The 13043-nt window shown below is 50.3% G+C and overlaps 1 protein-coding gene across 1 annotated transcript in view; it reads right to left on the minus strand.

Annotated features, from left to right (window-relative positions):
• Positions 1-6540, minus strand: part of imp4 (IMP U3 small nucleolar ribonucleoprotein 4) — a 57328-nt gene extending 50788 nt beyond the window's left edge. The window contains 2 exon segments of the mRNA XM_038782069.1: positions 3956-4064; positions 6433-6540. Coding sequence (XP_038637997.1) covers positions 3956-4064; positions 6433-6435 — 112 coding nt within the window. The 5' untranslated portion in view covers positions 6436-6540.
• Positions 6541-13043: the final 6503 nt, after the last annotated feature.

Consider the following 13043-nt stretch of genomic DNA (forward strand, 5'->3'; position numbering starts at 1 on the left):
AACCGGAGCACCCGGAGGAAACCCACGCACACACAGGGAGGACGTGCAGACTCCACACAGACAGTGACCCAGCCGGGAATCGAACCTGGGACCCTGGAGCTGTGAAGCATTGATGCTAACCACCATGCTACCGTGAGGCAGGTTTTCCACTCGGGGTTGGATGTGAGGAACCGGGGAGTGGCGATTCTGGTGGGGAAAAATGTGTTGTTTGAGGCATCGGAGGTGGTGGCGGATAAGGGGGGTAGGTATGTGATGGTTAGGGGCAGGCTGCAAGGAGAGAAGGTGGTACTGGCTAGTGTGTATGCCCCAAATTGGGATGATGCGGGCTTTATGAGGCGTATGTTGGGACGGATCCCGGATCTGGAGGCGGGAGGTCTGATCATAGGGGGGGGACTTTAATACAGTGTTGGATCCTTCACTGGATCGGTCCAGCTCTAGGACGGGTAGGAGGCCAGCGGCGGCCAAGGTACTGAGAGGGTTTATGTATCAGATGGGTGGAGTGGATCCATGGAGGTTTGTGAGGCCGAGGGCACGTGAGTACTCTTTCTTCTCCCACGTACATAGGGTCTACTCTCGGATAGATTTCTTCGTGGTGAGTAGGGGACTGATTCCGAGAGTGGAGGAGGCCGAGTATTCGGCCATTGCAATCTCCGACCACGCTCCGCATTGGATAGAGTTGGAGATGGGGGAGGTGCGAGACCAACGTCCATGGTGGCGGTTGGATGTGGGGTTGTTGGCAGAGGAGGAGGTGTGTAGGAGGGTCCGGGCAAGTATTGAGGGGTACCTTGAGGTGAATGATACGGGGGAGGTTCAGGTGGGGATGGTCTGGGAAGCCCTGAAGGCAGTAATTCGTGGGGAGCTGATATCCATCCGGGCACACAGGGAGAGGAGTGAGAGGGATAGACTGGTGGGAAAGATGCTGGAGGTGGACAGGAGGTATGCAGAGGCACCAGAGGAGGGACTGTTGGGGGAGAGGCGCAGCCTGCAGGCTAAATTTGATTTGCTGACCACTAGAAAGGCGGAGGCACAGTGGAGGAAGGCACAAGGGGCAGTGAACGCACATGGTGAAAAGGCGAGTAGGATGCTGGCTCATCAGCTCCGTAAGCGGGATGCGGCTAAGGAGATTGCTGGAGTGAGAGACAAGAGTGGGAATGTGGTGCGGAAGGGGGTAGAGGTGAATGAGGTCTTCAAGGACTTTTACGGGGAACTGTACCGGTCGGAGCCAACGGGGGAGAGGAGGGGAATGAAGAGGTTCCTCGACGGGCTTTCTTTCCCGAAGGTGCAGGAGGAGAAGGTGGAGGGGCTGGGTGCGCCGATTGAGCTGGAGGAGCTAGTTAAGGGGATCGGGCAGATGCAGTCAGGGAAGGCACCGGGGCCGGATGGGTTCCCGGTGGAATTTTATAAAAAGTTCGTGGACCTAGTGGGCCCCTTGCTGGTGCGGACACTCAACGAAGCGTGGGAAGGGGGGACTTTGCCCCCGACGATGTCACGGGCACTGATCTCGTTAATTTTAAAGAAGGACAAGGACCCCCAGCAGTGTGGTTCATACAGGCCCATATCTCTCCTCAAAAATCCTGGCCACCAGGATAGAGGACTGTGTGCCAGGGGTTGTGCACGAGGACCAGACAGGTTTTGTGAAGGGAAGGCAGCTGAACACGAATGTGCGGAGATTGCTGAATGTCATTATGATGCCGGCGATTGAGGGGGAGGCAGAGATAGTGGTGGCGCTGGATGCGGAGAAGGCCTTCGATAGAGTGGAGTGGGGGTACCTATGGGAGGTGTTGGGGAGGTTTGGATTTGGTGAAGGGTTCATTAGATGGGTAAGGCTGCTATATGAGGCCCCGATGGCGTGCGTGCCCACGAATAGGAGGAGGTCGGAGTACTTCCGGCTTTACCGAGGGACCAGGCAGGGTTGCCCCTTGTCCCCCTTGTTGTTTGCACTGGCAATCGAGCCGCTGGCGATGGCATTGAGAGATTCAGAGAGGTGGAGAGGCTTGGTGCGAGGTGGAGAGGAACATAGGGTGTCGTTGTATGCCGACGACCTGTTACTGTATGTGGCGGACCCGGTGGGAGGGATGCCGGGAGTGATGGAGTTACTAGCCGAGTTTGGGACCTTCTCAGGTTATAAATTAAACTTAGGCAAGAGCGAGGTGTTTGTGGTGCACCCTGGAGACCAGGAGGAAGGAATTGGTAGGCTCCCGCTTAGGAGGGCAGGGGAGAGCTTTAGGTACCTGGGGGTGCAAGTGGCCAGGGACTGGGGGACTCTCCACAAGCATAACTTTACCAGACTGGTAGATCAGATGGAGGAGGAGTTCAGGAGGTGGGACATGCTGCCATTGTCGTTGGCGGGGAGGGTGCAGTCCGTCAAAATGACAGTGCTTCCGAGGTTCTTGTTCCTTTTTCAGTGCCTGCCCATATTTATCCCCAGGGCCTTCTTTAGGAGAGTGACCGGCAGTATTCTGAGCTTTGTGTGGGCACATGGGACTCCGAGAGTGAGGAGGGTGTTCCTGGAGCGAGGAAGAGATAGAGGCGGGCTGGCGCTGCCCAACCTTCTGGGGTACTATTGGGCAGCCAATGTGTCAATGGTGCGTAAATGGGTGATGGAGGGGGGAGGGGCGGCGTGGAAAAGAATGGAGATGGCGTCATGTAGAGGTACGAGCCTGGGTGCCATGGTAACGGCACCGTTGCCACTCTCCCCCAAGAGGGTTACCACGAGCCCGGTGGTGGCGGCGACCCTAAGAATCTGGGGACAGTGGAGACGGCATCGGGGGGAAACAGGGGGCTCGATGGAGGCTCCACTGGGTGGCAACCATCGGTTCATCCCGGGGAACACGGATGGGGGATTCAGGGGATGGCAAAGGGCGGGCATCAGCAAATTGAGGGACCTGTTTATTGGCGGGAGGTTTGCGGGCCTGGGGGAACTGGAAGATAAATTTGGCCTTCCCCAGGGGAACATGTTCAGATACCTGCAGGTAAAGGCGTTTGCTAGGCGACAGGTAGAGGGATTCCCTTTGCTGCCCTCGCAGGGGACAATGGACAGAGTGCTTTCGGGATGTGGGTAGGAGAGGGGAAAGTGTCTGACATCTATAAGGTAATGCAGGAGGTGGAGGAGTCGTCAGTGGAGGAGCTGAAGGCTAAATGGGAGGAGGAACTCGGGGAGCAGATAGAGGACGGGACTTGGGCCTTGGAGAGAGTCAACTCTTCCTCCTCATGTGCGAGGCTTAGTCTCATCCAATTTAAGGTGCTGCACCGGGCCCACATGTCCGGGACTAGGATGAGTAGGTTCTTCGGGGGTGAGGACAGGTGCACCAGATGTTCGGGGAGTCCTGCGAACCACGCCCATATGTTCTGGGCATGCCCAGCACTGGAAGAATTCTGGAAGGGGGTGGCGGGGACGGTGTCGAGGGTGGTTGGATCCAGGGTCAAGCCAGGGTGGGGACTCGCGATTTTTGGGGTTGGGGTGGAGCCGGGAGTGCAGGAGGCGAAAGAGGCCGGGGTCCTGGCCTTTGCGTCCCTAGTAGCCCGTCGAAGGATTCTGCTACAGTGGAAGGATGCGAGGCCCCCAAGCGTGGAGGCCTGGATCAGTGACATGGCGGGATTTATAAAATTGGAAAAGGTCAAATTTGCCCTGAGAGGATCAACACAAGGGTTCTATAAACGGTGGCAGCCTTTTCTGGACTTCCTGGCTCAGAGATAGGTAACTGGGTCAATAGCAGCAGCAACCGGGGGGGGGGGGGGGGGGGGTGCATTATTGTAGTGTTTATTCTGTAACTTTATAGTGTGTTAATTTGCGTTGTTGTTAAAATGCTGGGTTGTTCATGGGGATGGGGCGAATGTATATGATTGTTAATATTATTGTTATTTTCGGTATTTTACTAAGGTGCGTTATTGTTGTATAAAATCAAAATTTCTCAATAAAAATTATTTAAAAAAAAAAAAGAAGATAGGCATTCACCTTCGAGAGCACACTTGAGCTTCTGTTTCTTCTCCTCGATGCTCCGAAGTTTATCTTCCTGTGCCTTATGGAACAGATACTCGCGTCGCAGTCGAGCTTCCCGACGTAGCTAAACAATTGAAGATTGTGAATACAATCAGTGAATACAACACAAGGTACTCAACCAAGAGCGCGCGCACGGCACAGAGCCCCGCCCCGGCAGGAGGTGGGGGGGGAAGAGAGAGAAGACAGTGTTCTTGCATGTTCTCCCGGTGTCTGCGTGGATTCAAAAATTAATAATAATCTTTATTGTCACAAGTAGGCTTACATTAACACTGCAATGAAGTTACTGTGAAAAGCACTCTCCCCCTCGCACATGCATTCTCCCCCTCCCGTACGCGCACCCACTCCCCCCTCGCACACACCGCCGCCTTCACACACTCGCGCGCCCTCACACACGCACACACCGCCCCCTCACACACGCGCGCACCCTCACACTCCTCAGCCTCTCTTCACACACAGTCTCGCGCTCTCACACGCACACTCTCGCGCTCTCACACACACTCACGCTCTCACACACACTCACGCTCTCACACACACTCTGGCGCTCTCTCACACACACTCTGGCGCTCTCACACACACACTCTGGCGCTCTCACACACACACTCTGGCGCTCTCACACACACACTCAGTCAGTCTCTCTCACACACACACTCAGTCAGTCTCTCTCACACACACACTCAGTCAGTCTCTCTCACACACACACTCAGTCAGTCTCTCTCACACACACACTCAGTCAGTCTCTCTCACACACACACTCAGTCAGTCTCTCTCACACACACACTCAGTCAGTCTCTCTCACACACACACTCAGTCAGTCTCTCTCACACACACACTCAGTCAGTCTCTCTCACACACACACTCAGTCTCTCTCACACACACACTCAGTCTCTCTCACACACACACTCAGTCTCTCTCACACACACACTCAGTCTCTCTCACACACACACTCAGTCTCTCTCACACACACACTCAGTCTCTCTCACACACACACTCAGTCTCTCTCACACACACACTCAGTCTCTCTCACACACACACTCAGTCTCTCTCACACACACACTCAGTCTCTCTCACACACACACTCAGTCTCTCTCACACACACACTCAGTCTCTCTCACACACACACTCAGTCTCTCTCACACACACACTCAGTCTCTCTCACACACACACTCAGTCTCTCTCACACACACACTCAGTCTCTCTCACACACACACTCAGTCTCTCTCACACACACACTCAGTCTCTCTCACACACACTCAGTCTCTCTCACACACACTCAGTCTCTCTCACACACACACTCAGTCTCTCTCACACACACACTCAGTCTCTCTCACACACTCAGTCTCTCTCACACACTCAGTCTCTCTCACACACTCAGTCTCTCTCACACACTCAGTCTCTCTCACACACTCAGTCTCTCTCACACACTCAGTCTCTCTCACACACTCAGTCTCTCTCACACACTCAGTCTCTCTCACACACTCAGTCTCTCTCACACACTCAGTCTCTCTCACACACTCAGTCTCTCTCACACACTCAGTCTCTCTCACACACTCAGTCTCTCTCACACACACACTCAGTCTCTCTCACACACACACTCAGTCTCTCTCACACACTCAGTCTCTCTCTCACACACTCAGTCTCTCTCTCACACACTCAGTCTCTCTCACACACACTCAGTCTCGCTCACACACACTCAGTCTCTCTCACACACACACTCAGTCTCTCTCACACACTCAGTCTCTCTCTCACACACTCAGTCTCTCTCACACACACTCAGTCTCTCTCACACACACTCAGTCTCGCTCACACACACTCAGTCTCGCTCACACACACTCAGTCTCGCTCACACACACTCAGTCTCGCTCACACACACTCAGTCTCGCTCACACACACTCAGTCTCGCTCACACACACTCAGTCTCGCTCACACACACTCAGTCTCGCTCACACACACTCAGTCTCTCTCACACACACTCAGTCTCTCTCACACACACACTCAGTCTCTCTCACACACACACTCAGTCTCTCTCACACACACTCAGTCTCTCTCTCACACACACTCAGTCTCTCTCACACACACACTCAGTCTCGCTCACACACACTCAGTCTCGCTCACACACACTCAGTCTCGCTCACACACACTCAGTCTCGCTCACACACACTCAGTCTCTCTCACACACACTCAGTCTCGCTCACACACACTCAGTCTCGCTCACACACACTCAGTCTCGCTCACACACACTCAGTCTCTCTCACACACACTCAGTCTCGCTCACACACACTCAGTCTCTCTCACACACACTCAGTCTCTCTCACACACACTCAGTCTCTCTCACACACACTCAGTCTCTCTCACACACACTCAGTCTCTCTCTCACACACTCAGTCTCTCTCTTTCTTTCTTTTTCTCTCTCTCTCCCTCACTTAATCCCTCACCATTTTCACCGCACCAGCCTTTCCTGAGCACACACCAGTGTCGCACTATCAGATTGGTTGAAATTCCTCTGCCTATCGCAGCGCCAGTTGGTGACGCAGGAGGCGGCGGGCACTGTGAATGCCGGTCCTGCTTTGTGATAGGAGGATGCAGGCAGCGGGTGGAGAACGTTGACGGCCTCTGATTGGGCAGCTCCCCTGACCTGTGCTGTCCGATTGGCGGAGCGGTGAAGGGCCGTGTCCTGATTGGTGGAGCAGTGAGAACCGCTTTGAGAAGGAGTGATCCAGACTGGAAAGGTTCGCTCCTTTCCCCCTGCTGGCTTTCAGAGATGCTCAGACTGTCCACTAGTTCCTGTTTGTTTTACATTCCATAATCTGCAGCAATTTGCTTTTTCCTGATTCCTGGGGTGAGGAGCTGCGTCCTGATTGGCACATTGACCACATTGGTCCTTTTTTTTGGTTCTCGGGATGTGGGCGTTTGCTGCACATCCCTGTTGTGTTATGTAATTTGGAAAAATATGCATGATATGCAGTCATGCACATAATGAGATACTAACAGGCAGCTAATGAATACAGAGAACAGGATATAACCAATCAGCACTTCAATCTCAGTGCCAACTGGCGGACTTTCAAGCAAAGGTTTCTGCTGTACATCGAAGCCTCAGACCTCGAGGGTGCATCTGATACAAGAAAGACCATGCTTCTCTCAACTGCGGGGGATCAAGCCCTTCAACTCGCTGAATTTCAGCGAAGGCCAGGACAAGACAAAGTTTCAGACCGTCCTGGACAAGTTTGATAGTCATTATGAAGTGGGCACCAATGAAAACTTCAAGCGCTATATGTTCGAACAACGCCTCCAAGGTAAAGATACATCTTTCAACTCCTTCTTAACTAATCTCCGTCTACTAGCGCTGTCCTGCAACTTTGGTGATATAGCTGACTCCATGATCAGGGACCAGATCATTTTTGGAGTTTACTCTGATCCTCTGAGAGAGTAGCTTTTAAAAATCAAGAATATGACCTTCCAGTCGTGATTGAAACATGAACAGTACATGAGCATGCCAAAAATCGGTATTCCCAATATAAATTGCCTGAAAAGGAGAAACCTGCCTCCCATGAGGCAGAGAGTCTGCAGGCCATTGCCCGGATGCGACGCCTCAGCCTTGATGAAAGAGGCCATTTCACGCTCTCTTCCCGAAGCCCCATGCATGTGCGATGTGACTGGGATGATGAAGTGGCTGGTCACCACTCTGCGCAGATGAGAACGTCTCCTGACCGCACTGCACATGTGTGACGGCGCACGGAGCGTAATGATGTCATGACGTGCCCGAATGTAGCACCGCCCACTTAAAGAAACACTGCCCTGCAAGAGGAAGGCGCTGTTTAAATTGCAGACATCCTGGACACTATGTAGCCGTGTGCAGGTCTGCACAACCAGTCAGGCTTCAATCCCGACAATCAAGATGCCATCGTCCCCACCACCACCTCTCCGGCGGTCGACCAGGATCAAGTCCCAGAGACTTGACTCAAGAAAACTTGTTTTGTTTGCTATGTTCTGTTTTTGCACCTTAGACACCTGTTTTCCCATGTTCCCATCTGCTACTGTATGTAATTAAGTTAGTTTTTTTGGCCTACACATGTGAACACTTTCACATAGGCCAGAGAAAAACATTTCAAAAGGGGAGATGTTATGATATGCAGACATGCACATAATGAGATACAAACAGGCAGCTAATGAATATAGAGAACAATACATAACCAATCAGCAGGCAGAACACTTGGGGGTGGTTTCCCCACTATAAAAGGCATGAGGCACACACACACCGCCTCTTTCCACTGGTGACATCTATAGTGTGAGCCAGGGTGCACATATATAACTCCGACAACACTTGGCTAAGAGCTAATCTGGTTCAGTCAGACAGATTAATCACACTGGGTCAGTGACATGACAGTTTATCAGGCTGGAGAAGATCAAGTTTGCTTCAAGGAGTTCAATACAGGGTTTCACTCGGAGGTGGCAGCTGTTCATCGACTTTTGTAAGGAAAACTGACCATCAGCAGAAGGTCGGGGGGGAATGGGAGGCATGGAAGTGGAGAATAAGGGCAGGGAATCTAATATATGGGTAGTTAGGAGTTAGGGCGGGGGGGAAGTTGTGTATGTTACTGTGGGGTTTTTGTGTGTCACACTGTTCTATTAATGTTAATATGTTCAATGTTAAAATTATAAATGCCGCAATAAAATATTTCCCAAATAAACAATTCACTCCACGTGATATCAAGAAGGACTAAAGACATTGGATACTGCAAAGGCTATGGGCCCAGTCAATATCCCGGCAATAATACAGAAGACCTGTGCTCCAGAACTTGCGGCATCCATAGCCAGACTGTTCCAGTACGAGCTGTACACTGGTCAACATTTATGCCTCCAACTGGGATCTGAATTTTATTAACTCTCTGCTGGCCTCCTCCTCCAACCTCAACTCACATCGGCTTATATTAGGGGACCCGAACTGTGTTCTGGACCCGAGATTGGATTGTTCCACGCCTAAACCTTGATTCCATTGGGGATGGCCAGGGGTTTGTCATCCGTGACAGCTAAATACTCAGCAGTTGTTATTTTGGACCATGCTCCGCACCTTATCGATTTGTTGCTAGAGTCTAGTCCCATCCAACATCCACCCTGGAGGTTACATACTACACTGTTAGCTGGTTGAAAATGTGTAAGTGTATGACCACTGCCACAGACGAATATATAAAATCAAATAGGTCTGATTCAATTTCACCTTCCACACTGTAGGAGCCTCTTAAGGTGGTCCTCGGGGAGGAATTATCTCTAGCAGGACGTATAGAGCATAGAACATAGAACAGTACAGCACAGTACAAGCCCTTCAGCCCACGATGTTGTGCCAACCATTTATACAACATAGAACATAGAACAGTACAGCACAAGATCAGCCTAACCTACACCCCTCAATTTACTGCTGTCCATGTGCCTGTCTAAAGAGTTGGTTAAATGTCCCTAATGACTGTGACTCTACCACCTCTGCTGGCAGTGCATTCCACACACCTACCACTCTCTGTGTAAAGAACCTACCTCTGACATCTCCCCTATACCTTCCTCCAATCACCTTAAAATGATGTCCCCTCGTGACAGCCATTTCCACCCTGGGGAAAAATCTCTGGCTATCCATTCTATCCATGCCTCTCATCACCTTGTACACCTCTATCAAGTCACCTCTCTGCCTTCTTCGCTCCAGTGAGAAAAGCCCTAGCTCCCTCAACCTTTCTTCATAAGACATGCCCTCCAGTCCAGGCAGCAACCTGGTAAATCTCCTCTGCACCCTCTCCAAATCATCCACATCCTTCCGATAATGAGGCGACCAGAACGGGACACACTATTCCATAGAACATAGAACAGTACAGCACAGAACAGGCCCTTCGGCCCTCGATGTTGTGCCGAGCCATGATCACCCTACTCAAACCCACGTATCCACCCTGTACCCGTAACCCAACAACCCCCCCTTAACCTTACTTTTTAGGACACTACGGGCAATTTAGCATGGCCAATCCACCTAACCCGCACATCTTTGGACTGTGGGAGGAAACCGGAGCACCCGGAGGAAACCCACGCACACAGGGGGAGGACGTGCAGACTCCACACAGACAGTGACCCAGCCGGGAATCGAACCTGGGACCCTGGAGCTGTGAAGCATTGATGCTAACCACCATGCTACCCTGCTGCCCCAAATGTGGTCTAACTAGAGTTTTATAAAGCCGCAGCATAACCTCGCAGCTCTTAAACTCAATCCCCCCTGTTAATGAAAGCCAACACACCATTCGCCTTCTTAACAACCCTATCAACCTGGGTGGCAACTTTGAGGGATCTATGTACGTCGACCCCAAGATCACTCTGTTCCTCCACAGTTCCAAGAATCCTGCCTTTAACCCTGTATTCAGCATTCAAATTCGTCCTTCCAAAATGAATCACTTCACATTTATCAAGGTTGAACTCCATCTGCCACTTCTCAGCCCAGCTCTGCATCCTGTTAATGTCCTTTTGTAACATACAACAACTCTCAACACTATCACCAACTTCACCAACCTTCAAGTCATCTGCAAACTTACTAACCCACCCTTCCACATCCTCATGCAAGTCATTTATAAAAACCACAAAGAGCAGAGGTCCCAGAACAGATCCTTGCAGGACACCTCTGGTCACCGACCTCCAGGCGGAATACTTTCCATCCACTACCACTCACTGTCTTCTTTCGGCCAGCCAATTCTGTATCCAGACAGCCAAATTTCCCTGTATCCCATGCCCCCTAACTTTCTGAATGAGCCTACCATGGGGAACCTTATCAAATGCCTTACTGAAATCCATATACACCACATCCACTGCCCGACCTTCATCAATGTGTCTCGTCACATCCTCAAAGAATTCAATGAGGCTTGTGAGGCATGACCTGCCCCTCACAAAGCCATGCTGACTATCTTTCAAACTATGTTTTTCTAAATAATCATAAATCCTGTCTCTCAGAATCCATTCCAGTACTTTGCTCACCACAGATGGAAGACTGTAATTCCCAGTGATTTCCCTGTTCCCTTTCTTGAATAGGGGAATAACATTCGCCTCCCTCCAATCATCCAGTGCTACTCCAGTGGAGAGTGAGGACGTAAATATAATCGCAACGGTGCAGCAATCGCCTCCCTCGCTTCCCATAGTAACCTTGGGTATATCCTGTCAGGCCCAGGGGACTTATCTATTCTGATGCTTTTCAAAATTTCCAGCACATCCTCCTTCTTAATATCAACCAGTTCGAGTCTATTAACCTGGTTCACACTGTTCTCATGGGCAACAAGGTCCCTCTCTCTCGTGAATACTGAAGCAAAGTATTCATTTAGGGCCTCCCCCATCTCTTCAGACTCGAGGTAGACGTTCCCTCCACTTTCTCTGATCGGCCCGACTCTCATTCTGATCATCCTCTTATTTCTCACATAAGTGTAGAACGCCTTGGGGTTTACCCTAACCTTCCCACCAGAGCTTTTTCATGCTCCCTTCTAGCTCTCCTCAGTCCATTTTTGAGTTCCTTCCTGGCTACCTTGTAACCCTCTAGAGCCGAGTCAGGGCCTTGCTTCCTCCACTTTACGTAACATAGAACATAGAACTGTACAGCACAGTACAGGCCCTTTGGCCCACAATGTTGTGCCGAACTAGTCTGAAACTAAGATCAAATCAACCTACTCCCAATCATTCTAGTGCACTCCATATGCCTATCCAATAACCGCTTGAAAGTTCTTAAAGTGTCCGACTCCACTACCATAGCTGGGAGTGCGTTCCATGCCCCAACCACTCTCTGAGTAAAGAACCTACCTCTGGCATCCCTCCTATATCTTCCACCCTGAACCTTATAGTTATGCCCCCTTGTAACAGCTACACCCACCCGAGGAAAAAGTCGCTGAATGTCCACTCTATCTTTCCCTCTCATCATCTTATAAACCTCAATTAAGTCACCTCTCATCATCCTTCGCTCAAATGAGAAAAGCCCTCGCTCCCTCAACCTTTCCTCATACGACCTACCCTCCAATCCAGGCAGCATCCTGGTAAATCTCCTTTGCACCCTTTCCAATGCTTCCACATCCTTCCTATAATGTGACCAGAACTGCACACAATACTCCAAATGTGCTCTAACCAACATAACCTCATGGCTCTTAAACTCAATCCCCCTGTTAATAAATGCTAACACACTATAGGCTTTCTTCACGGCTGTATCCACTTGAGGGGCAACTTTCAGAGATCTATGGACATGAACTCTGAGATCTCTCTGCTCCTCCACATTCTTCAGAATTCTGCCATTAACCTTGTAATCCGCATTCAAATTTTTTCTACCAAAATGAATCACATCACACTTATCAGGGTTAAACTCCATCTGCCACTTTTCAGCCCAGCTCTGCATCCTATCTATGTCTCTTTGCAGCCTACAACAGCCAGGATGACAGCAGCGGGATCATCACTAATGTTCAGGGAAATTTACGTTCGAGGTTATTCATTTATTCATTAAGAATCTCTCTATTTTATTATGTTTAATTATTAGCTTATGCCTGCAATAGTGTGCACTGCTGAGTCATTTGAGTCATTCTATACTAGCTTACTCACCAGGCAATCTAATTCTGCAATGACCTGATAAGGACAGTTACTGGCGAGTCATTCTCTAATTGACCTACCAACATCTGCAATGTTACGATTAATTGCTAAGTCATTCTGTTATTGACAAATTGATCGTTAACTATTGAGACACTTGTTATCCTTGTAATTGTGGCGAATATGATTGGAAGCTAATTGTTGCTAGGGGGCCTAATTGATCATGGATGTAACCCCCCCCCCCCAAGCTAATTAGGAACTAACCAAGTGTTGTAAATGTATAAAAGAGGCTAACTGCTATTGTCCAATTGAGAAGGTGACCACGAGTACTGTGGAGTGCCTGGCTTTCTCCCAAAAGTTTTTGCCAATAAATTGACTTGACTCAACTCTTTGATGTGAATAAGTTACTTTCCACTTCAATTGGCGACAAGGATGGGATTCTGTCTCCGGACTGAAGCAGCTGGCCACCCCTTCA

This window comes from Scyliorhinus canicula, chromosome 21, assembly GCF_902713615.1.
Source record: "Scyliorhinus canicula chromosome 21, sScyCan1.1, whole genome shotgun sequence".
NCBI lineage: Eukaryota > Metazoa > Chordata > Chondrichthyes > Carcharhiniformes > Scyliorhinidae > Scyliorhinus > Scyliorhinus canicula.